Source organism: Kryptolebias marmoratus, linkage group LG1, assembly GCF_001649575.2.
Source record: "Kryptolebias marmoratus isolate JLee-2015 linkage group LG1, ASM164957v2, whole genome shotgun sequence".
Taxonomy (NCBI): domain Eukaryota; kingdom Metazoa; phylum Chordata; class Actinopteri; order Cyprinodontiformes; family Rivulidae; genus Kryptolebias; species Kryptolebias marmoratus.
The window spans coordinates 18,442,886-18,468,457 of record NC_051430.1 but is presented as its reverse complement, the minus strand read 5'-3'; the positions used below and the strand labels follow the sequence as shown (position 1 = coordinate 18,468,457).

The 25,572-nt window shown below is 40.5% G+C and overlaps 2 protein-coding genes across 2 annotated transcripts; one reads left to right on the top strand and one right to left on the bottom strand.

Moving 5' to 3' along the window:
* Nucleotides 1–13,208: 13,208 nt before the first annotated feature.
* On the top strand, nt 13,209–17,027 carry ficd (FIC domain protein adenylyltransferase). The gene is made up of 2 exons (XM_037976497.1): nt 13,209–13,804; nt 14,635–17,027. The coding sequence occupies exons 1-2, from the start codon at nt 13,531–13,533 to the stop codon at nt 15,714–15,716; spliced, it is 1,356 nt and encodes a 451-aa protein (XP_037832425.1). The 5' UTR covers nt 13,209–13,530; the 3' UTR covers nt 15,717–17,027.
* On the bottom strand, nt 16,726–25,383 carry sart3 (spliceosome associated factor 3, U4/U6 recycling protein). Its single transcript, XM_017413955.3, has 19 exons — nt 25,156–25,383; nt 24,027–24,153; nt 23,822–23,926; nt 23,557–23,741; nt 23,167–23,272; nt 22,627–22,751; nt 22,363–22,518; nt 21,739–21,877; nt 21,452–21,559; nt 21,279–21,356; nt 21,144–21,202; nt 20,741–20,850; nt 20,538–20,650; nt 20,152–20,228; nt 19,883–20,054; nt 19,344–19,795; nt 18,468–18,620; nt 18,181–18,368; nt 16,726–18,090 (listed from the first exon to the last, which is right to left on the bottom strand). The coding sequence occupies exons 1-19, from the start codon at nt 25,351–25,353 to the stop codon at nt 17,898–17,900; spliced, it is 2,844 nt and encodes a 947-aa protein (XP_017269444.1). The 5' UTR covers nt 25,354–25,383; the 3' UTR covers nt 16,726–17,897.
* Nucleotides 25,384–25,572: the final 189 nt, after the last annotated feature.

The window sequence follows — 25,572 nt, the reverse complement described above, 5'->3', positions numbered from 1 at the left end:
TCATTAAAAGGAACTGAATACTCTCCTTCTTTGTTTATTTCTCAGACAAAAAAAATGCTGCGATTGTTCCTCTTTATTAAAAAGACATTTTGAAAGGACTGCAAAAAACTCCAAAACCTTAAAGCGCACACAAATACACTTGCTGCTGTGAACATTGCTGCTGCTTTGCCTTTTCTTTAAAGGGGACCTATTATGCAAAACTCACTTTTTGCATGTTTTTGTACTTCCATTTGGGTGTCTACTGCTTCTAGAAACAGTCCATATGCAAAAAAAAAAAAATACTCAGCCGTTTTTTGGCAATAAAGTATTTTCTGGTGTCTGCAAAACAACCTGTTTCAAAAACCTCAGGATTGTTTTGTCACAATCCCCGTTACCTAGCAACCGCAAGGCCAGCCCAGCCCCTCACCTAGCAACCCAAATGGAGCTCCATCCACTTCATTACAAGAAGACCGTCACGTTTGTACTGCTGGTTTTACCACTTCACAATGTTTTGTTGTCGGCTGCAGTGTAGAACATGTCTATATTGCCGCTGTCCCGACCTGCTACCAGTTGGGTTTCTGACCTGCTGATTGCCGCTCTCCTACTTGACAAATGTCGGTTCAGACCCGCTAAGCGCTCCTGTCCCAAAGTCAAAATCCTCTGAGTTTGAATTAATAACGATATAAATGTGCGTCAGATCTGCAGCGTTAAATCCTTCAGTGAGTTTTTATGTTTTTTAATGTGGTGCGTTAGTGAAGTGACAGGTGTTGGGGTGGGGGGCGTGGCCAACAGTAGCATATTTACATAATAGTGACGTAGCACTAAAACAGCTCATTCTGAAATTAGCTCAATACAGGCAGAACTGATGAGGTGAAATCTCAGTATCTGAGAATGATTGTGTGTATTAAATGTAATAAACATGAACATGTTTTGTAGAGCCCACAGACCTAAACTGACTCGTTCAAGGAAGCATAATAGGTCCCCTTTAAACCTTGTATAAGTTTTCAGCTTTTCCAACTTTAAAATACTGAGCAGTTTCAATTTAGCTCAGCGGTATTCTGACAGGAAATGCTTTTGGTTAATGTGGCAACAAATGGGTGTTTTGTATTTCCTGCAACAAACTATGGCACGTCACTGAAAGTGCAACAATGTTTCAGAAAGGGTGTCTTTATTGTTTGTCAGACTGTTGGATCACTGATTTTGGGGTCAGTTTTCTCAAAAGGTTACTTTATGTAACATTATTCTAATGAAAAACCTGTTTTTTGTGGTTTGGTTTGTAAAACAAACAGTCAGCAGATGAACTTTGACATTTTAAGGAAATGAAAGTTATTTAAATTGTTCCTTAGCAGGGTTTTAAAGCTGTTTACGCAGCAACGCACTGTGAATTATTTCATTTGTACCAAACTAATCTAATCCCTTTATGTTGCCAGATATCTCAGTGTACAGTGCATCACCTTTTTATTGACCACCCCCTTGAAACGTGAGCGATAACCTAATTGTCTGTGTGTGTGTGTGTATGTGTGTGTGTAGGTGTGTGTGTGTGTGTGTGTGTGTGTGTGTGTGTGTGTGTGTGTGTGTGTATTTTGTCTGTTAGCAAAATATCTCATGAACCACTGAATGGATTTTAATTAAATTAACTATTGTGTGTACAGCAGATTACCTTTTGGAGTCTATCTCATTCAAAATGGCCGCCTCAGCTAATCAACTTTAGGAAACACAAAAATGATGATAGCTCTGTTAGGATTTGGGTTTTTGTATTCAGTTTATTGTCTTCATGTTTCAGTTTGAGTTTATTGTTTATTTTATTCAGTTATCTTGTTCTTTGTCTTTTTGTTCCCTGTGCCTCAGCCATCATTCACTTCTCCTCAGCCACGCCCATCTACACCTGCCCCAAGTCTTGCAATCATCTCACCTGTGCCCAGTTCCCCTAATTGCCTCCTGTCTTTTAAACCCGGTCATCTCCTCTTTCAAGCTGGTTTGTTTGTCTGTTGTCATTGTCTATTTTCCCCTGATGTTCTGGTTCTGCTCATCTCTTGCCCATGTCTGCTCAGTTTTTGTATTTAGTTTTCTTCTTGCTGCCACATCAGCCTTTGTTTTTGGTTTTCTCTTATTTTAAGATAATTTAGTTTCCTTTTTCACCATGAGTCTGCACTCTGGGTTTGCCTCCTTTTTTCCCACGCCATGACAAGCTCAGCAGATTTTTAAGAAACCAAGCTAAAATTTGGTGTGGTAGTAGCTGAGAGTTATTCCCCTCATATACTCTAAGTGCCAACAGATCATGCAACGTCTTTTTAAGGCAGCAGGTGATATCCATTTATTTAAGGGAGGCCACATTTTCCAGATCAACTTCTTTCCATTTCTTTAAACTGCATCACGTTTGTAGAGCAGATATTTCTTCCCCTGCAGTCTGTTGGAGGCTTCAGTGTCAGATTCCTCTCCTGTCTGCGAGCTGAATAGTATTTTAAAGTAACTTGAGCATTATTGCTACTTTACTGCAATCTACTTGAAATCCATTACAGAGATTAAAGTCTGTCTGAGTTGACTCCATTAATCTGCTTACAGGATCCGAAGCTACAATGCAGATTAAAGTGAGGAGAGTTTTTCAATCCTATAGTTTCAAAGAGAAGAGGTAATACAGCGGTACAGTAAAATGCTCGGTGGAATAAAGACAGTGTTATATGTTACTCAGTTATCATGCAGTTTTCTACAGCAGCTTCTAGTTCTGGTAGTTATTATTAGAAAAGGCACTTTAGCAGAATTTTTCATTTTGTCACGTTGCCTCAATTATGGGTCTTTTTTTGTTTTGTTCTGAATTTTCAGTTCCCATTTTTCTCTTTTTGACTGGATTTCAAAACCCCATACTGTGAGTCAGTGCACATATATCACTTATATCCATGACCTTTGTTAGAGCTTGTTTAAACTGCAAAAGCAGCAAAAGTCTTTACATACACACAAAAATAAAGCAACCTTTAAATGCCAGTAAAAACTGCTCTGATTATGTGAACGCTAAGTCACATTGTTTTCCTGTTTATAGTTTCTGTTTTACATTTTTTTGCAGACTACTTCTGCAAACATTGTCTTGTTTTAACCATTCATATATCAAAACATGTTTGGGAATAGTGCACTATGACGTTTGTTATTTATAACTTTTACTCAAAATATTTAACATTTAAAATAAAATAGAAATAGGTTAAGATCTCTTCAATTTATTAAAAAATATTGATCTATTTGAAACTTGCTTCAGCACACCTGCTGTATTTTGTCTTCTACTTTTAGCTTTTAGCTACAAATTTGACACTTTAAGCTACAGTTTTGCTCATTTTAGCTGCTGTTTTGATTTTAAAAAAAGATCATCGGTCTTAGTTACTGTTCTGCTCCTTTTAGCTACCGTTTTCTGCTTTTAGCCACTGTTAAGCTGCATTGAGATTTTAGCCTGTGCTCAGTTCTAACAGCTTCAACAAATTTCAGTAAAGTCATTTGGAACTCAGCATTCACACTGGGTTACCGCAGAAAATGCAATTTCTCTAGTTTATAATTATTGAGTTATTTGTGAGTGACATCTCCCGCAGCCAAGCTATGTGGAAAATCCAAGCAAACCCAGAGGTACCTCATTTATTCAAGTAATAAATTTTTACACCCATCATAAAAAGTGGAAACGACATCGAGCACTTTGAGAAAATTGAGTTGAGATCAAAAGAGGCTCCGGAGATGGTTGAGTCATCTCTTTCTATTTGACAGGACAAGTATCGACGCTCTGCTCTCTCGGGAGGATTAGAGTTGTCTATTGGCAACAGTAACATGTACAGATGGACCAACACGGCTCTGTGTGCTGTACATCTTTACATCATCAGCTTTTCTTCTGACTGCAGAGGAGAACAGCTGAGAAATCCATCTACCTCCATTTTGAGCAGAACACAGATGGACCTGCGGCTCTACAATAATACACTTTAACAAGGACATCAAGCAGAAAAAAAGGGGGTTTAAAAGCACCAAATAAAAAAAATGTAATTGCTTCAACAACCAGCTGCCGTTGACCTTTTTGTTTTTAAAGTGAAATACACTAACTAGATCTCGTCTGTGCAGGCGAAGCACAAAACACAAAGTTTGAATCCCTGACTGAACAAAGCCTGGTTTAATACTCTCATAATAACATAAGCTCATATGTAAAGCTTTTGTCATTAAAGGCCTAGTATTGCTTAAAGAAATTCATATCACCTGCTGCCTTTTATGCCAGAGTTTTAGACTAAAACCATCTGATGTTGAGAAATGATGGAGCTGAAACTGCTTTGGTCAAAGCCTGAAAATAACATCATACAATCTCATTTAATCTGCAAGATGTTACACTATGTGCTGTGAATGACTCTCAGCTACTACCACACCTAAATTAACTCAATATCTGTAAAACTGACTGAGTTGTGTTGGCTAATGTGGATTAGCTGTGGCAGCCATCTTGAACTGGATTGACTCCAAAGGTTAATCAGATACATGTAATGATTGCTTCCTGCAAGATTCATTAAAATCCTTCCAGTGTTTCATGTGATGTTTTGCTGACAGACACACAAACATACACACAGACACGGGACAAAAACTTTATTACTCTGCCTTTGCCTTTCAGCCGTGTGCAATGAATATTATTAATGTTTGTTAACTAAGATTCCTTCTACTGGAACATATTTTAAGTAAAAAAGTGTATTTTTTAATCCTTTAATGTGAACAATTATATTCTCCAAATTGTGTCTCTGTTTGATAATAAGTTGCAGTAAGCCTGCATTATGACATGAATATATTCTTTCGTATCATAATACCAGTTCATTACTACTGAGTACACTGGAAGATTTTATGCAAATACAAAAAATCCAAAGATAACTGAGCATAATGTGATGCTCCTCCTAAACAGTTACAATTACTATTAAATTAATGCTTTTATTCACTTGTGTATTTATTAGAAAACAAACGAGCATTAAACCTCTAAAAACGGTCATATTGAGCAATGCTGTCATAAATAACACAACTAGGATTATATTTTAAATCTCTTTAGAGCGATCTGCCAGATCCCATGGCACAGAGTTATCAGCTCTAATCCCTAAAGTGACCAAAGTTTTTCTGTTTGTAATCACGGAGTCACAGATACTGGCTCCCAAACCGTAAGACTGGTTCTCAAAGTGTGGCTGAATCTGTAATCTGAAGGTCACTGCTGTTCCTAAAATCTGGTAAGTTAAAAATAAAAAAATCACTAAAGTTTTGATTGGATTCTTAGTCCTGTTGTGTTCAAATGTGTCTCCCCTCTGAAGGTATTAAAGCCTCTCCTGACATGCAGGGCTCACAAATGTGACTCTGGAGGGAAACGGATGGAAAAGCGCCGCTGGCAATTTGTTTTTGCTTAATGTGGTGAAATCAGCCTCCAGATGGGATCCTTGTATGATTACCATATGGGCCCCCAATGATTTATCAGATGCTGCTGGATGCCTCTGAGGCACAAAAGCACCTGCCAGTAATATAGAGATTATTCAGATGTCATAAATAAAGCACATGGGACACTGTCCGTGTGGTGTTTTTATCCTGAGTTTTATTTAACTGGAGTGAAATAAAACATGCAACAATTTTGTATTAAACTGATATATTTTTAGTGAGATTGTACTTGCACTGCAATAACATGATGCCTGTAACAATTGTCCTTACATGAAGTGTAATATGTTTGATGTTTATAATGTTCCTCATCTTTGTTTAATGTGCACCCACCAGCATCGTTACGTTAGTGTTTGTATCAGTTTTGGAGATAAATATGCTAATAAAAATAAAGAGGACGTATGTATGTATGGAAAAACTATTTTCTCTCAGCGGAAATCTGCAAAAGTCAAGTTTCCATGACGTGTGTCAGTGTAGCAAGGCATTAAAACGCTTTCTTATTTTGATCTCATGCCACAATACACTTACACAAATGGGTCATAAAGATCAGCACTTACTGAAAACATTTTGTTGCAAACATCCTTGCGCAAGCAGGTCTCACCTTGGTCTCACTTAGTCCAACATTTCCCCGCAGATTTTCTTTTTCTAGCTTGTAGGTTAATAGCCAGGATGTTGTTGTTTCCCCACCAGGGACACTTTGAAAAGTGCAGAACACACGAGCAGAAGGAAAGCTACTCAAAGTAAAAAAATCAGACCTATATGAGTGGTTGGCTGCAGAGGATTGCATATAAACTAATAATACAGTCCAAATAATATCATTTTTTTCATATTTGATCAATTTAGAACATTATTATCATTAGTATGCTAATATGTTTATTCACAATACTCACAAAATTTTCTGTTTCAACATAATAAACAGTCATTATAAAACTTGTTCAAGGACATCACCAAACAACTGGCTGATAATTCATGAAGACAAACTAACTAAAGAAAATGCCTTTTGAGAGAAACTGCAGTGTGAATGCTGAGTGCTGAATGGCTGCTGAAATTTGGAAGAGAAGCTGAACGTGAGCTGGTAAAACAAAAAAGCAGAACATTACTTAAAAGCCAAAAGAATCAAAATGCTTGATAAAAAGGTTAAATTAACGGAACAATACATAAAAACTAAAAGCACCATAAGAAGACAAGAAATAAAACAAATATGTTGAACCCGATTTCCAAGAGAACGATGATTTTGAAGGCATTGAAAAGATCTCAGTGTGTTTTAATGGGGGAAAATATTCAGAAATAAAGTTAAGTATTTTGAAAAGTACAACTGTAAGCTGAAGACTGGACGTAGTTTATTTAAAAACATTAATTTGGTTGACTGATTGCTTGTGAGCGAGGATAAGGCCCATTTATCCAAACCGCAGCTGTGACAGCAGTTACCTGTGATCAGTTTTATTTACCATAAAACCCTCAAAATACATTTACAGAATAGAAAAACAGGTAAGGGCAAAAGCTCTCAGTGGGAAACATGACTGAATATTGTCATCTAGCAGAGGCAGGTTGTATTTTCTTCCTGGAATAAGGTGCCATAATTTGATTTTCTTCATGCCTGGATGTTGCCAACATAACCAAACAAAGTCAACAGGTGCTGATTTCTTCCAGGGTCAGGAAAATAACGAGTGACTCCTGAATGATTTCAGCCTTCATTTGACAAGACTGCCGGCTATCACACCAACCCCTCTGAACTGGACTGGCCACTGTGGAACGGAGATAATAAGTGAAACAGCAAGAAGTGCCTGAGAGGAGGTCCTTGATAATGACTTTTTCTTTGTGGAGATCCAATTATTTCAGTCTCCTGTCTTTCCAGCAGATCATTTACTCACAACTCACCTGTAAGCCCAGCTGAGGCCCTCGGGATGGGCACCAGCCAGCAGGACCTGACTCGGGCTGGCACGCGAGACGGCGCCTGAGGGAGAGCATCTGTCATCTGATCGGAAATGCTGTGATATGACAATATTTAGCCCATCGAGATGACCAGCAGGAAATGAGATCAGAGATCAGACACACACAAAAACCCGCTCCAAAATGGATCGGTTTCTCTCAATCGCTGCATATTTTTGTGAAAAGAAGAACAAGGACAGACAGAGTGCAGCATGAACTGAATAACTCATATTGCTCTCTCCGGGCTTTAGGCAGTATGTCACGACCAAAAAAAAAAGAAAGAACCATCTCTCCTCACTGCTGATGTATTAACCATAAAATGAATGATCCACCATCCCCTCAGTTTCTGTGTTGCTGCCTTTCACAGATGGTCTGAAAGGTATTTGTTCAGTCATTTATTCAGGTTTATTTCTCCACAAAGTCTTTCTGAAGCTCATAAAGGTGACAGACTGTTGGTGGGGCCACTTATTTAGCAGCAATATGACCACCAGTTGTCAAAGCAGGAAGACATTAAGGGCTTTTGCAGCAGGGTTTGTGATGACGTTCAGGAAAACAGTGAGTGAAACACTAAGAGTTAAATCATTCGGCTGATTGCGTAACATTAATATGACTCTCAAGTTTATTTGTAGCAGCTTGAGTTGCCATGGCATCTACTGTATAAGTCTGACCATTTGGCAGCCCTGTTTAGTTCTAAACACAAGCAACAATAAACCAGTTAGCAAGAGGCTTAAAGAAAAGAGCTGTAATTTGTTTTGTGCCTTCCTTTTAAACCAGAAGAGAAAAGCTGGACAGTGCGGTCCTTGGGGACAGAGCTCCTGTAATTACCTGTTTGACTCTGATTTATTGATTTCACAGAGGAGTTGCTGGACAGGCTGAGGGCAACCGAAGACAAGCGTCTGTCCTCTGTTCTTGTTACCTGCGGGGGAAAGAGACACCCTGACCTCACTCAGACTGCCATGTAGCAGAACTTGTCATTCTGCCAATGGGAGTGTGGCTCTGTTCTTGCATTTTTTGGAGCAGACTCTCCAGCCAAGATGGACATTTCAGATGCTGACAGCTGAGGGCAGTTTGCCGCTCTTCTTCAGTCTGTCATCCATTTTTGAAGCCCCCACCCCATCCCCGCCTGCTGAAGCATCCAAAACTCAGAGGGGTGTAAAGGAGAGCCACCATCGCTCTCCCTCTGACTGTCTAACGAGATCCTCGATCTCTGACACCCGGCTCTGTCAGCCAGAACAAAGTCTCGTCTCTCACAGAAAGGCGAGCACACTGATGGCTCCACAGAGGCTGGATAGGGAAGTGTGAGCCGATAAGGGAGGGGAGGCTGGGTGCCTGAGCCAGATGGATTTATTTCCTGCCCTGACAGGTCACCTTTTTTTTTTTCAGGTGAGCAGATGGATTTTCCAGCTCTTGAAGCCCAGTCCCAGCAAGCGCTGAAAAGGGAGACTGTTATTTTAATCGTCTGTGACAGGTCATCTCTGGAGTGTGCTTCAACTTAACATGTCAGCTGGAGTGAAGAATCTTGCTGATGCGTACAACAGCCTATTCCTTTGCAAAATATGTGAAATATTCAGAGATTAATGAGGCAGCTTCATTTTCTATGCATCAGTCATCTAACAAGAAAGATACAGGAGAGGAGAAGCTCCCGAAGATAACAGAAGGCTTGTATTTCATTCTGATAATAATCCCAAAGTGAGATGAAGCATTAGTGCTCATCAATGATTTTAACTACCGACTCATGCGGTTTTATCTGCTTCCACAGCTGATGAGGTTCATGCCAGATGGGCAAAGAATTATCTGCAACGTGACCCAAGGACCATCCATCACATGCCCCCAGTCAGCTGCTCTTTCTGCCCCATTTGCCCTCTTCCTCCTGAACCACAGCAGAGTTTCAGCTTAATTGTTCAAAGCTGCAAATGAAGAACCGGCCAAGAAACAGCTGCTAATCCAAGATTGGGCCAAAACAGGGGGTTTAGCTTTTCTGTTTGCAGTCAATATCAGGAGGGGAAATATCTTAATTTAATCCTCTTTACTGTTTCAGGGACTCCATAATGTTAAATTAAACAAATCCCATATTAGTGGGATTAAAGAGCAGCAGTAAACTCATTACTGGGTTACTTCTCAAAAAATAATATGAGACAAAATAATAAAAATGGGAATCTAAAAGATACAGTTTGGTTTGAACATGTTTTGAAAGTTTAGATCTGTCTATTAAAAACGTTTATTTTTGCAATTTAAAGTTGGACAAAGAAATTTATTTATTTTTTAAAAGAGGCTGAGATTTCCTGATTGTTAGAAAATTGTGGACGCTTTAAAAAAGGGTTTGAACTGTTTAATCTGGTCATTTTTATTTTACATTTTATCTGTATTATGATGCAACAACATGCAGTAATGCTATTAAATGTAATTATTATTTATAAAAAATTACATTAAGATGAATTGTTTTGTTTTTCTAAATTTAACACAGCATTTAGCAAGCGATGGCTTTGAAGCATAACATTTATCTGTGGCAGCACTAAGTGTTTTGTTCCTTTTACATTTGGCCTTTTCAGTCTGATATGCTCTATTTATCTGCTAAACTATGGTAATGTGATTCTGTAACGATTTGATTGATTTTAATAACTTGACCTAACAAAGCAGTTGCAGTGATTCTAACCAATGGGTTACTGTAAACAACCCCAACCAATTTGCAATAAAGACAAAAATTTAAGGCCTACTAAGTTTTTGAAGGAATGCATATCACCCGCCACCTTTAATGCCAGAGTTTTAGACTAAGATCTTCGTATGTTGAGAAATGATGAAGCTGCTGTACTGACATTTTGGTCAAACCTTTAAAATAATGCTGTGCGATATTGCAAGATGTCATGCTCAGAGTATGTGTTGAGGATGACTCTCAGCTACCACCACATCCAGTTTCAGCTCAATATCTGTAAAACTGACCGAGTTACAGCCATTTTTGTGTTTGCTAACAGACAGACATTGATAATTACAATTAGGTAATTTAATGCAAAATGAGTGCTCAAGGTATGTGTTGGGGATCAGTCTCAGCTACTACCACATCAGATTTTAGCACAATATCTGTAAAACTGACTGAGTTACAACCATTTCTGTGTTTTTTAAGGCCTATAAGTGGAATCATTCATACATGTGGCTGTTTCTAATATTCATGAAAGCAAACGAAAAACATCATCTTGCTTTGGAAAACTGCACGGTGCAGCTCTCTCTGCAGCAGAACGGGTTAATATCTCTCTGCTGATTGGAAGAGGTCGAGCCTCAGCTGTCCTGATTCTGGCTGTGTCACGCCCATTTGTAACGGGTAAAACAGCTGCTTGCAGAGGTTGTTCGTGCAGAAAAGTGACCCTTCCTGTTGTGACCCTTCAGGGGGCTCCCTGATGAGCCAGGTTTTGTGTATTACAGAGCGAAAACTGCTTCAGACCGAGGACTCATAAAAGTGTCCTGGTGGAGCGGAGAATCTGATTAAGTTGCACAGAATGCAGAGCTGCATCGTTTCAGGCAACAGCTGTCTTCCCACCAATCACAGTTAATCAGTGACAGCATGCTGATTAAATGTCATCATGTTTTCCGTCTTTCTTCCTCATTTCCATCCACTAACCTTGTCAGAGAAAGGCAAATCAAAGTAAATATACTGTCAGGCACCTTGTCAGAGCCTCCTCTGTGCTTTTACAAGCGTTCATGGATAACAGGAGTAAAGAAATAATGCAAGCACACTCTAGCAGGCGCCTATTTTATCTTCAAGGTGAAATTGCTGTAGGTCACAACAGCAAAGACACACGTGTTCATGTGTAGCTCCGTGAGTACAGTGACTGAACTAATTCACACTCTTGCATTTCAGAAAGCCTCGCTGAATGTCTGTAACTGCTAACCAAATCCATGACATAACCGTTCATTCATAACTTACTCCGTGTTATTTGTGGCGTATTTTTTGCAGAGTTACAGGCTGTGCATGAATAACAGCTATTTAGAGCCGATCGCCTGCCATGTCCATCTGCTGAAGATATGTGTTTACAAGTTGGCTTTGGCACGCATCCAGGAATCAATCCTGATCACCTCCTGCTGTTCACAGCTGGTGGTAATTACATTAAACGCTGCTATAAATAAACACTTTATAGCACAGGGTTTTCATGATCAAAACAAACCCTAACCTACCAGTGAGAGGACCCACATGTCAAGTTGTGTTCAACAACTAAATGGGATGAGTTCAGGTTTTAAACATGCTGATTTTGAGGATGTTCAATGTTTTCATAAAAAGGATCAATGCTGCCCTCCACTGTTTTGTGATAAGCAGGAGGAGGACAACATAAAACTGGGGTTTTCTTTTTCTGTTAAAATCAATTTAAAAGCAAACAAAAACAGCAACATATAAAAATTAAAAAGGTTATATAAACTGAATTGATAAATATCAGCTATTGACTCAATATAAAATAAAAAAGAATAAAAATAGTTAAAAAAAACACAGAAAGGTATTTAGCTATTGAAACTTTGCACAATTTTATCCAGCAATTTGAAGTTTTGTTCTCCTCATCCAGGGCAGGATTTAGGAGCCCATAGACCCTTGGGCTAAAGATACTTTTGGGGCCCTTTTTTCTAGCCACGGAGTTTACTACACTCTGAACTTTAATGTAATATTTAAAGTTGGACGAACAGAAAACCTATTGAAAGTCTGCTGTATTGCAGTTCACATCCTTTAATTAACCATTGCTGCACAAAGCAAAACTTGAACTGTTTCTTTGTTTAAACTCAGAAATAAAGTATAAATTTCATGATCCAAACAAATTAAAAGTGTAATGGCAATGAAAAAAAGAAAACTACAGATCAACATTAAGCCAAATAATTAAATTAGGTTGAAACTACAGATGTGTTCTGATGGGTTTGTGCTCTTTGTTTTGAGCTCATATGCTCCTGTTAGCAGCACTACTTCTCAAGTTGGTGTTGATATTAGCTAAGTTGGAGTCACTGAGGTCAACGACAGCCCTCCTGAATCACTGCAGTCAGATTGTGTTTTTAAAAAGGCCTTTCCTATGTTCCTTTTCTTTCCTTTCATTTGTGCTCCACTGTCATGTTTTACCACACTAGTTTATTGTGACCCTTCCTCAGGCAGTAAACAATGACCAATAACAGTTAAGCAGTAAGTAATGGTCATAGACCCCAACAAATTTAAACTTTTCCCAGTGATTTAACCTTGCACAATGTATTTTTGGAAGGAAGCATTTAAAATCCTTCATTTATTAAAAACAATAATACTATTTTGAAGCCCTCTAAACTTCGAGGCTCTAGGATAATATTCTGGTAAGCCCTTTGGAAAATTCAGGCCTGTTCTCATCCTCCTTTCTGAGCATTTGTGATTTTTACATAGTTACATTACTGCCCCCTTCTGGTTTAAACCCTTCACTGCAGTCCTTCTAACTTCCTACAGTCGATGACTTTTTAATTAGTCCTGTTCTGTCCCCTCAAAAAAGTTAAACTAAAGGTTTTTTTTCCCATACACGTCATATAAAAAATAAGTTTAAATTATTTTGTCCTCTGTATACTCATAAACGCAGCTCCTCTCTCTTTGTTTCATATATCTTACTTCATATGTTAATAACACTGATTTTCAAGAAACTGGTTAAAATAGCCACAGAGATACTTAGCTATAGTAAAAGTGCCCCATTGCAGTTTACTGTAACCAGTCCTTAATCTACTTATATTAATTTAATCAGTTGTGGATCTTTTCCTATTAGTTGCGTATACTCTGCCTGTCAGGTGATACTGAGGGAATACTGTCCCACGTTTTAACCAATCAGAGACGGTTACGAACCACAACGTGTTTTGCTGTACTTTTAGCCAATAGGCGCCGCGCTTCATTGAGGCTGCGACCAATAGGAGACCAGAATATTCATCTTCCACCAGGAAGACAATGATGAGTATGTTTTGTACACAGCTGTGCCGACGCGAAGGGAAAATTACCATCTGTTTGAAGATTTAACTGGACGATGTTTGTATGGGGGCTTTGTTTATAGTCAGAAAGTTTTATTGAAATAGTTAGTAAATCTTCAAGCTCTAAAAGCTACCGGTAGCTGAGCTTTATAGGTAACCGGCAGCGTTGTCATGTTCACCGTGTTTTCCCTCCTGCCAGCCACCCTTCGGCTCTTCAAGCAGGGGTGGGTATAGATGGGGTCTGTCGTCGCCGAATGATGGAGGTTTTAACCCGGGATCATCATGGCTGCTGTGACGGAGTGGCGCTACATCAGCGGACGCCGTCTCCTCGGAGGATGGGGCCCGCTGCTGTGCGTGGCGCTCGGTTCTCTGGTGGCCCTCCTGCTGCCCCTGGTCGGTGTGGAGAACCAGTGCTGTGCCTCCCTGAAGGGCATCTCTCAGCTCCGCTGCCAGCTGTGGGGCAGCTCCCAGTCGCCTCCAGCTGTGCAGTCCACCAGCCTCACGGTCCCCTTCACCGCCCTGGATGTGCTGCCTCAGAGGTCCAAACCGACCCCAGGTTCGAACAGGACTCTCATCATTCTGACTTATATGTTGGTGTAATAAACGAGTGCAAACTAAAACTGTGTTCAGAGTATGAAGTAATTTAGATTTCTAAGTAAAGCGGTCAGCTCTGATTACTTAATTTAGTTATATTTTGGTTGTAGAGATTTGGACCAGCTTGTGTGGAGAATTTATGTTTCTATCCAGTAATGTGAGTTTTGAGACAGAATTTAGACAGGATACAGACTTAATACAGTTTCAGCATTTATATTTGGACCAATTCCACATCTTTGTTATAAAGTTTAAGTGTTTTGGCTAATATATAGACAAAATTATACAGGGATTCCCCCCCCCCCCTCTTGAGATGGCAAATTTAACATTATTTTTGGGCATGGCATTAGCCTTTGTATTTTACTTACAAAATAAACCTTCGATTTTTGGATTGTTTCGTGTAGGAGTCTTGTGATGAAACACTTACTTGAAGTGTGGAGATTTATGGGATTTGTTTTTAATATTTTCTATAACTGAATGAGTATGAAAAATGAAAATACAGTCAATACAAACATTTGTTTCCATACTTTATTCAGTTTTTCATTTTCATAAAGACAAAACTCTGAATTTCTAAATGAATTACCCAAACAACCTGAGTGTATTTTACTTGAATTAGATAAAATAGAGCCTTGGTGTCATCTGTGATTTGAGTCTTATGATTAGTATTGTGATTTTATGTAAATAGTTTGGTTATTTTAAATATTATCTTGACCACTACCTTGCATTAATTTGTTATGTTCCATGGACCTGTTTGTCCTGTTAATTTGACCTCCTCTGTCTTTGGTCTGAATGCAGAGATGGAGCTGGAGGCCAAGGCGGCCTTGCAGCAGGCTCTGGAGATGAAGAAACTTGGGAAGAGGGAGAAAGCTCACAAGCTGTTGGTGCATGCTCTTAGTATGAACCCGGACTTTGTGGATGCTCTGACGGAGCTGGGGACCATTCTGGAGGAGGAGAAAGATGTGGTCCAGGCTGACCACCTCTACACAAAAGCTTTGGCCATCTCGCCATGTAACGAGCGAGCGCTGATCAGCCGAGACCGAACTCTCCCCCTGGTGGAGGAGATCGACCAGCGTTACTTCAGCTTGATTGACAGTAAAGTGCGCAGGCTTATGTCCATCCCCAAAGGGAACTCCGCTCTCCGTCGGGTGATGGAGGAGACGTACTACCACCACATTTACCACACAGTAGCCATTGAGGGCAGCACGCTCACTCTGTCTGAGATCCGTCACATCATTGAGACGCGTTACGCCGTCCCTGGAAAGAGCCTCCAGGAGCAGAACGAGGCCATCGGTGTGGACGCGGCCATGAAGTACATCAACACCACGCTGCTGTCCAGATCGGGCGACATCACCGTCAACGACATCCTGGAGATCCACAGACGGGTGCTCGGCTACGTGGACCCTGTGGAGGGAGGGAGGCTGCGCACCAGCCAGGTGTTTGTGGGCCACCACATCCCGCCCCACCCCAAGGACCTGCAGCGGCACATGCAGGAGCTCGTTCAGTGGCTCAACTCTGAAGAAGCCCTGCAGCTGCACCCTGTGGAGTATGCAGCCCTCTCCCACTACAAGCTGGTGTATGTGCACCCGTTCGTCGACGGCAACGGGCGGACTTCGCGGCTGCTCATGAACCTGGTGCTCATGCAGGCGAGCTACCCGCCGATTACCATTCGCAAAGAGCAAAGGGCTGAATATTACGCCGCTCTGGACACAGCCAACGAGGGGGACGTTCGACCTTTCATCCGCTTTATAGCCAAATGTACAGAAATAACTTTGGATACGTTGTTGATTTCTACCACGGAGCACGCTGTGGGCCTGCCAGGAGGTGACCGGGACCAGGCCTGTCCCAGCTGCAAACAGACCATCCCAATCCACAAATAATCCGGGGGGTGGGAGGAGGAGGGGAGCATGAGGCATGCAATGTTATGTCCAATTTTATTTAATAGATTTTTAATAGCAAATCCACAAAGTGTTGAATCATCTCGTCTTTTAGTCATATCCAACCAGATCATTCACAGATGTCAGTTTGTTTGTTTTTTTTTAATTTGCTGAAATCATTAAAACTGCTGCAAGATGAATTGAAATCAGAATTTTGTTGTTTAGGTTTATTAGCAGGAAAACAATTATTTGCCTCTGCCTATAAAAAATATATTTTAGTTTGTTGCTAACTTTTTCAAGGGAGTATTGAATATGCTTTGACTACTGCCATGAGAAAATGATTTCCACTGAAGTGTTTGTGTTACCCCTCTTTAGGATGAACCTAACACTGTACAGCACCTTGATGTATTTATTTTAAAATAAAATAGGTTTGTTAATGTTGTTGTTTACATGAACACGCACAAAGCCGTACGATTTACAAGACTTTATTTAAACAAAGGAGGGGGAAAAGGTTTCCAGAACTCAAAATCACAGGGGCAGAAGATGGGACATAAAATCAGCTAAATAAATACTGAAAGCCTTTTTATTATTTACTGACTTCTTAAAATGAACACAATGGCTTTAGAAATTATACAAATGCACATCAATTTTAGCACTCGGCATAAAACAAAATGACTTCTAGAGACTAACGTTAGATTTCTAGTTTGTTTTAGATTAGGGCACTGTGGTGAGAGCAAAACATACCATCTGTTCTGAAAATTTAAATTAGCTTTTATGATAAACTACGGTCAACTTCTTCAAATCTGTTTACTGAACATTATGTACAAGACTCCAAACACTTCGTCCCCTGACATGGGGAGAAAACAAACCTGCATAGATCCTTTTTAATGTTTAGCAGGAACTGCAAACTAACATTGAACATTGTTGGGAGGGAGGGAATAATTGTTTATTCAGAGAGGTGAGATCAACTTTAAAGACAACCAGATCCAAACAATTTGTCTTCAGGATTCACTTTTTTTTTTTTTTTTTAAATATACATTTGCAAAATTATTTCATTAGTTTGTCTAAAGCTTCTTTTCCCAATCAACTGTCTGAAAATCTAAACATGAGGAAAAAGGCTGTAATTTATAGAAGCTGGAAATAATTTAGTTGACATGTCTGAGTCAAAAGGAATAAAACTAATTGATTTCAGTTAGTTGGAGCTCTACGTTACTGGACAAATAAGAGGTCAGGAACCAAAACAGCCAGTTATTTACAACATCATAGACATCTTAATATGTAATTTCACAGCATGAAATGTGGTTCATTAAGTCTCGTCTGAGTCAGAAACATGTCTGAAACGTAACAGATTTGATTTTGGATGTTTTGTTCCTGAACAGAAGCAGAAACAGTTAAATGGCTCCCAAACACAGATAAATGATAAAACCGTACACTTGGAACAGTTTAGTGTGAGGAGTAACAAATGTTGGCAGCTCTTGTACAAAACAACAAAAGAAAAGAAAAATGGAGTTGACCAATAACAACTCAGGGGATCGTTCAGGTGTGCTCCTTAGCAACGTAATGATTTATAACAAATGATGAACTTATAATCTGTAATATGTCAAATAAACCTCATGGTTAGTCTTGTTTGAGGTGTCCTCACATCTCTAAATAAGTTACACAACAAAAACTCCTTAATTCCATTAAAACAGCTGGAGAACATCCACATTATGTACACACAGCAACTATTATACACCATATCAGAGCTTTTGCATATACTTTTTTTTCTTCTTTTTCTTTTTTTAAAACAACATTCACAAGTTTGGCTGTTTTGAATACTTAAAAAAATACTCTCCCATAATTGTCTGTTGGATCCCTTTAACAGCACACAACAAAATCAAAGTACATAAGACCAACAACTTCCATTACAGTATATTTACACACAAATATGATACACTTTTTATAAAATAACCTGGCAGCCGCATTCAACAACCTGTCACACGGGGAATAATTGTTAGGGGTTGGGATGGAAGGCGGGAGGATGACAGTTAAGGCAGTCTCGCAGCACGGATAATGATGAGAGTGTGACGGAGATTAAAGGGACTATCAGGTAAACAGTTACAGAAAAATCACCACCACTAGTTTGTAAGGACACAGGATGGCTTTCAGTGGGAAGGCGGTCGGATTTCTCCTGCTCGTCTCCGCTCACTTGTTGAGAAGCATCTTGGCAAAGTCCGAGTTTGACAAAGATCTCGACTCGCCGGCCGCGTGCGCCGCCGTGCCGTCCGACGCCGACGCTCGCTCGGCCCCGGTCCCGTTCTCCACTTTGCCTGCGGGCGCCGTTTGACGGTGCAGGGAGCGGGGCAGCAGAGAGAGCTGAGTACGACCTTTTCCTCTCCTGGAAAGGAAAAAAAAGAGAAGAAAATTTTGAATTTTATTCCTGTTCTGATCAAATCTGATGCTCTAGAAGAAATGACGGCGAACTCACGCTCCATAAACCTGGCGAGGCATCACGTCTGCCATGGGCCTGCTGGAACCAGCCTTATCCATCGGGTTTCTCCGCGGCGGGTTGCTTATAGCGACAGAGATTTTGTTGCCCTCCACATCGATGCCATCCATTTTCAGCACTGCCTGAGAGGCCTGCACTTCATCTGCAAACTCCACATATGCCAGACCCTGCCAGACACATAAACCTTGGTCAGCTGTTGGAAGGCATGAGGTGATAATCGTGACTTTTTTTTCAAGATGACTAATTTAAATAAAACTTTGTCTCACCTTAGGTTTTCCTGAGCGATACGTGACGAGACGAACATCCTTGATGGTGCCGTGACTTTTGCACATTTCCTCCAGCTGCTCTTTAGTGCATGAGAACGGCAGCCCAGAGATGAAGATTTTGTGTTTCTCCACTGAAGTATTGTATTTAAACACCTAAAAAGAAATCCATATCACATTACTCCTTCTATCCACTTGCCAGATTTGTGAACAGTCCAACAAAAGAAATAAGAAAATTGTTCAAACAAAAATGGACATTTATGTGTTTTTATCCCTGATTTTAAAGCTTTCTTTGAAGCTGGTCTATCAAGAAAAACAGCAGGTGGAACAAATTATTCAGAAGAAGAAGGTGCAACAAAATGACATGATTAGAAGTGAAATTTAAAAAGAAAAACAGGTGAATTATTCAACATGATGGAAAGCCTGGTGAGACAGAACTCTTAAAATAGATGTTTGAATCCTTGTTTTACAAATCTGCGACCTTAGAAAAGTTCTGGTAACAACCTTGTGTAACTTTTACTGATATCTAAAGTTTTACACATCTTATGTGTCATTTCCAATAAATCAGAACGTGTTTCCATCCTGTTTTTATATACAAACTAAAAACAAACAAGACACAACAACTGTGTTGATAAAACATAGGATGGCAAAAATTTTACATCACATTTTGCCTAATTATTTTTTTCCAAGTAGCAATCCTTAATAATATAATCAAATTAACAAAATGATGACTAAATCGGTTTAACCAAAAAAGAACAAAACCGAGAAATAACTAATTTATTGCAACAAACAGAAGCTGATTCCCAAATATTTAACACTTTCATCCAGCAGGTAACCATTATTTATTCAAGTTAGGTATTAAATCACTTGTTTACTCACCTTAAAGTCAGGATTTTTGTTTTTGTCCACACAAGGTGACACAAACATCGGCCTGCCCTCCACTTCCTGTCTGTCCAGTTTCAGAGCCTCGGGGACTGACGCCACAGACTCAAACTGCACGTAGCCGTATCCTTTGAAGCCCCCTTTGTTGCCGAAGACGGGTCGAATCTGTTTGATTGGACCGCAGCTCTCGAACAGCGCCTTTAGCTTCGCCTCGGGCTCCTCCAGGGTGTACGTCAGGTTGCTGATGAACACACTGCAGCTGTCGTCTCGCAGCTCTGGCTTCTCGTCGTTCTGCCTCTGAGGGGTTACCGCTGGACCCTGCTGGGGCTTTTTAGTGCTGCCTGAAGCAGGTTTATATCCAGGGGGGGCGTTCCTCCCCAAAAGTCCAGTCTCTGTCTCCATGTACTCGTCTGTAGTGCTGTCACCGTCTGCTCTCTGCCTTTTAGGAGCTTGTAAATCACAGGGGGGAAATTAATAAATTAGAAAACATTCAAGTACTTTTTTCTCAAATTGAACATTCTTAAAGGATATTTTACCAGAGTCCTTGTTCCATTCGTCCTGATTGTGATCGTGTTCTGCTTTTCTCTTCTCCCCAGCTCGAACGTCTTTATGGGTTTTCTTCTGAGCCTTCTTGTCTGCTTTGACCTTCCGCCGTTGCTCAATCCTCTCCTCCTCCTGGCGTGCCAGGTTGGCTTCTTTCTCGGCCGCCTGACGGATAGGGGGCGGGGGGGAGGGATGCGGTACCGTTAGCCGAAAGCAGCCACATGATCCACCAGCTCACCCCAGCAGTGACGTGCGCTCCTACCTTTGCTCGTTGTTCATTAATTCTGTTCAGCTTCGTTTCTGTTTTTTGCACCGCTGCGTCCCAGTCCTCCAAAGAACCTGCATGAGAGCAGAGACGTTAATGACTACATGCTGGTTCTGTAGGGTGAAGCACTGCAGCGTTACAGCTGAGTTTACTACTTTGTATTGATGAATAGGGGTTTTAACTTGAGTTGTTATTTAGTGCTTCTTAAGCCTAATTCAAGCAATGTGTCCTTCAAATTCTGAATTACACCGATTACAAATCTACGAACTATGAGTTAAAAAGAAAAAATTTCAAAACGTGAATCCTGGTGCAGAATACAGATGCACAATATAGTCCAAAAGGTTATTTGCTTGCTGTTTTTTCGTTTTTAGCATGAAACGGACCTTCTACCCTCTCAAAGGTCGTCAGGACTTCGCAGACGTGCTCTGGGTAGTCGGAGGTGCACTGCACAGCTCTGTGAAGAGCCTTTCGGCAGTGAACAGTGTCCCCATAAGCCCTGTAGATTAAAAGAAATTAAGGTTGTTTATTCTCAAAGATCACATTGTCTACATTTGTATATTCTCCTCTCAGAGATGGACACACAAACCTTTCCAAGTTGTAGTATTCCAACCACATGTTGGCATATTTGGCGTTCCCTTTGGTCATGATATTATCCCACAGTTCTCTGGCCTTTTGCATGTTCTTGCAGTGGCGAGCCTGGCAGCAAAATGACGAGAAAAATTGAACTTTTTAAAGCGTACATATGATAGTAAGCTTGTTTGTCTCTTTCACTAAAAGGTAAGGAAACATGACATGTTACTAAAGTCAACCCAAGTTAAAAATGATGCTCTCATATATCAGCAGGTGCTCCTTTACATCCACACGCAGGCTTTAAGGTTGTGAGTGTTGTAGACCTGATGCATGTCCTTGTTTTTATTTTCCTGTTTTAAAGACTTTTTCATAATTCGACACCGGCTTTTAACGCTGGTTGTCATGGTGACTCCGCTTACCTCTATCCTTGCCCAAATCTGCATGATGACACAAGAGGGATCTCCGCTTTCACCGAACCCTGCAGAAACACAACAAACTAACATGAAAACCAAAGCGAGAGCACAGTCGGAGCAAACGAAGAGAAGCTGACCCACTTTCTTCAACATCTAGTTTCATGTAGTCTAGAGAGCGAGAGAAGGCTGCCCGTAGCTCTTCTAACTCTTTACTTGATTCTGGAAAAAAACAAAGGCAACACAATCAATAAAAAAATACACACATATATACAGAGAGATTTCTTTATAACACAGTAAGAACAAGCTGTTCTCACCTTTACTGAAATCCACACGTCTCCTCAGGTAGTCGAGGTACGCTTGCCAAATTTCTACATAATCCGTCGCTTGAATGAAGCCAGCATTCAAAGCCTTCTCAAAAACATCTGTGCAGAAGAGTTGAATGAAGAGATGAAATAAAACCCAACATATGACTACAAGGACAACACAACTCTAATGAAAACACCAGCATTAAATATATAATAAACATGGATCTACTTCGGTATTTTTTCCCCACAAAGCAGCAGCCGAGTTGAAGGCCTTTGTGCTGCGCTCCAGCTGTTACCTGACACAGTGTGATGGTCGGCTCCGTGCCTCTCCAGGGCCAGCAGGTAGCTCTTCCACAGACTCATGGTCCAGGGGCAGTTCCTGACAGCTCGCTCATGAGTGGAGAGAACCAAGTCTTTGACCTTCAGCTGACGGTCCTGTACAACCCAAAGAGGGAAAAATGCTGAGAGTATTATAAGGAAAGACTTAATGAGTCACTTTTATAAATAAGCACATTTGTTAGCAAAAGATGTGTGAGTATCTGATGAAAGTTAGTGAATCGCTACCATCTACACACACAGTCTGAAGAAACTAGTCAAATTTAACAATAAAACATGGGTTCGAGAAAACATTTCACATAGTTAATTTACTAACAAAGTCAGTTCCAAATACATCCTTTGTTTACAGTGTATAAAATTAATTAAAATAAAAGAAACTGCTCAAGAGTCTGTATCAGAAAGAGCAGGAAGTAATGTATAAACACGTTTAGCACAACTTTTATCTTTGTTCTTCAGCATTTTGCTGACATTTAGTGAAGTTGCCGAGTTGGAGCAGTCGGACTGGGAGGCAACTAAATTCTCTAAAATTCAAGTTAAAGTTGTGCTGAGAGAACAGGCTCACACTTAGTTAGAACAATACTCACAAGGTACGTGGTGTATTTGGTCCACATGTCCGGTACCAGGCAGTTCTCTGCCAGAGCTCGTTCAAAGGTTATCTGGATCCGAGCTGGGTCACCTTCTTTTAGCTCAAAGTCGATGTAGGCCTGATATTCCGCCAGTTTAGGGGGTTCTGCTACTAGCTGCGGCACGATAAGCACAGGAAGATGTGAAGCACTGCGAAAACTTTGACCAAATCGTTTCTATTCAACCAGGAGGTCAACTTGAGTAGATGTAGCTAATTCGGTTACCAGAGCTTCTTCACAAGATTTGCACTTTTCCATCTGCTGCAGAGCCTTTCTGTACTGATGTATGACAGTCTCAGGAACCCCGTTTTCCGACCACTCCTCATATTCAGCATAGGTAGCTTCCATGTCTGCAAAGCCACAAATATCTCGTAAGCCAAAAACATTTACCCTTCTTTAAAACATTATTAGATGAGTAGCACTGTAAATGTCTGATTTAATCACAGCTGGTTTGCATAAATGTATGCAGCCTAATCTGTGTCCCTTATTTATAGACCAAAAAAAGGTTAAAAACTTTAAGGCTGGACGCTTAGTTGAGCTCGGAAAACAGGCCCCAGAGAAAAAAACTCTTCAGTTCAAACCTAAAAACAAATTAAAAGCGATGTCAGAGGCTACGTCTGCATAGTGTCACAACCCTGCTGCATCATCTCAGTTATTCATTTCTAAATGGGATTACTCAGGAAGGCCATGACACACGTCCGTCACAACGAGAATGCTGCCCATTTCTACCACGACCCATCTGGACAGAAGAGTCGCCACGCTCACCGATTAAAGGAACTGCCAGCTGGCGGCGGAACAGCGTATGGATTCGCTGAAGCTGACTGCTGAGCAGTTCCTGCTCCTCGCGGCTGGGAATCCTGCCAGGGGGAGGCTGAGGCAAACAGAAAGATTCATGATGAAATTTGGCTCATTTTGTTCAAAATCTAAAGAACTCCTTCTAGCATTTAGATTTACCCTGAATTAGAATAGTCATAGAGGGATGTTTATACATTACACTGCTATGAAATTACTTTAATCAAACCAATTAATTCTCAACCACCCACAGCCTACTTGAATCTCTCTCTGGGATACAAATATTAACAAAACATTTAGAAAAACTGAGTGCATATCTGACCACTGAGAAGATTTTTTTTTCCTGCTGATGGAAACACAAACCTGCACGGTGGACAAAATGGCGTTCTCAAACTCTCTGTAAGCCTCCCACAGCATCTGTCCCTTGGTCATGTGAAGTCCCACAGCTGTTACCGCTCTCTCAAAGATGGACCTCACTTTGTCCATCCCACCTGGTGACCCCATGCCACCGATTGAGTACTGGCCATACTCGAGCCAGATGTCTGGACCTGCGTAAAAACAAACATTAAGACCATGAAATACTTGAATATTAGGGAAAACAGCAATGCTAACTGGGAGGTGGACTCACAGATGTAATCTTTCACAGCTCGTTCAAAGAGCTCATATACTTTCTCCCTGTTTGCATCCTCTTCAGTCAGCCGGATCTCATCCTTGAGCCAATCCAGCCAGATCTCTGCAAGTTTAAAAAACAAACAAACACATATACACAATGTCAGATTGAAATGGAGCTGCTGATTTCTTTGTCATCTGAACTTCATTCAACATGAACCAACCTTCAGTGAGAGGGAAGAGTTCGCTCATCTTCTGCCTCGCCTTTCGAAGACGCAGAAGTTCTCCCCCCTGCTTCAGAAGCTTGATGAGATCCACGTGGCAATTGTAGTCAAAAGCGTTGATGGAAAGCTGCAAAAACACACAAAGCAGGTTAGAAGTGATAACCTGAGCAGTTAAGCTAAATATATTTCAATTAACTCTATTTAATAACATTTAATTAATAAGTATCAGTAATTTATTATCACTGAGAACAATTCCAAACAAAGAGTGAGTTTACAACATTAAGTTTTTTATATGTATTTTTAAAATTGTTAGAGATCTGTGATATCGAAAAACGTTATGCATATTTTCTGTCCAACCATCTGGCTTAGCCTTTCGAGCTGTATGTCCAAATTAAAACTCAAATGCCTGTAACATTCCTCTTTTAGTGTAATTTCGAAATCCCAAACAGGAGGTTGAAGGAGTACAGCATAAACTAAAGAAACAATTAGAGCCTAAACTCCTATTTGTTGGATGAATCAACTTCTAAACAGGAAGGTAAAAATGTGTTTATCTTGCTACTTCTTTTATTGTAAGAGTTAAGCAACATGGTGATATGTAAAGATATATCATAGGATATGTCTGTTATTATAACTAATTTACATCACAAAGTCCAGTCATCTTTTAGGTGTAGATACTAAAAAAAAACATGAAATTAATTAGATCTCGTTTGAGAAGTACTGCATTACTGTCGCCGAAGCTGACGCGTTTGTTACGTTTTAAGAAGTGATCAAACATGTTTATCAGGGATCCACCAAAGTCAGGACATGTGTGCACTTCTGCACCTAAAGATGTGTTTCCATGCCAACGCGAACAGGTAGTAAAAAGGCGCGTGACAAGCTGGCCGAGACAAGCCGTTAGCATCAGAGATTAGCATAAGATAATCACAACATGTGAACGGTGCCGTACGCTCTCACTGTTTTAACAAGCCGCTAAATACAATCCGTTCCTGGTTTTTTATACCTAAACCATTTTGAGGCCGAGCTTCACGCCGTTTTAGAGCTGATGACTTGTCTGCCTCCATTCATTCTCACTAGTTGCTTGGCTAATGTTGACGAGCCGAACTTGGGGCAGGTTTGTTGACCACATTACCTGTTCCTCCAGCCGCTGGATTTCGGCTTCGTTTTCCTTCTCGTCCTCCGACGAGTCGTCCTCTTCGTCGTCCGAGTTTTCTACACCCATGCCCTCCTCTTCCTCCTCGTCCGACTCCATCTCTTTCTCCTCCATTCCTGCTTCGTCTTCCTCCATGTCTTGCAACTGCGTTTGCTCTGCGTTGCTTGGCGCCGCCATATTGGAATGGCTGTCTGCCTGGTAACAACAGGCTCAGTGCCGCGAAGAGAGGCGGGAGTATGGCAAGCCGATCTATCATATAATACATAAACTTGCGCTCTGAAGTAGATGTTAATAATTCAATTCCTTCAAGGAGAAACAAGAAGCGATGTGTCTTTTACAGAGATCTTTGATTTAACTGGACTATTCAAAAATATTTAAATGTAACTAGAGGTCAGA

Coding starts and splice junctions, on each gene's coding strand:
- ficd (XM_037976497.1), top strand. CDS start 13,531: ATGGCTGCTGTGACGGAGTGGCGCTACATCAGCGGACGCCGTCTCCTC. Junction 13,805..14,634: donor GAGGTCCAAACCGACCCCAG/GTTCGAACAGGA, acceptor GTCTGAATGCAG/AGATGGAGCTGGAGGCCAAG.
- sart3 (XM_017413955.3), bottom strand. CDS start 25,353: ATGGCGGCGCCAAGCAACGCAGAGCAAACGCAGTTGCAAGACATGGAG. Junction 21,560..21,738: donor CGACCATCACACTGTGTCAG/GTAACAGCTGGA, acceptor TCTTCTGCACAG/ATGTTTTTGAGAAGGCTTTG. Junction 20,055..20,151: donor TTAATGAACAACGAGCAAAG/GTAGGAGCGCAC, acceptor CCTATCCGTCAG/GCGGCCGAGAAAGAAGCCAA.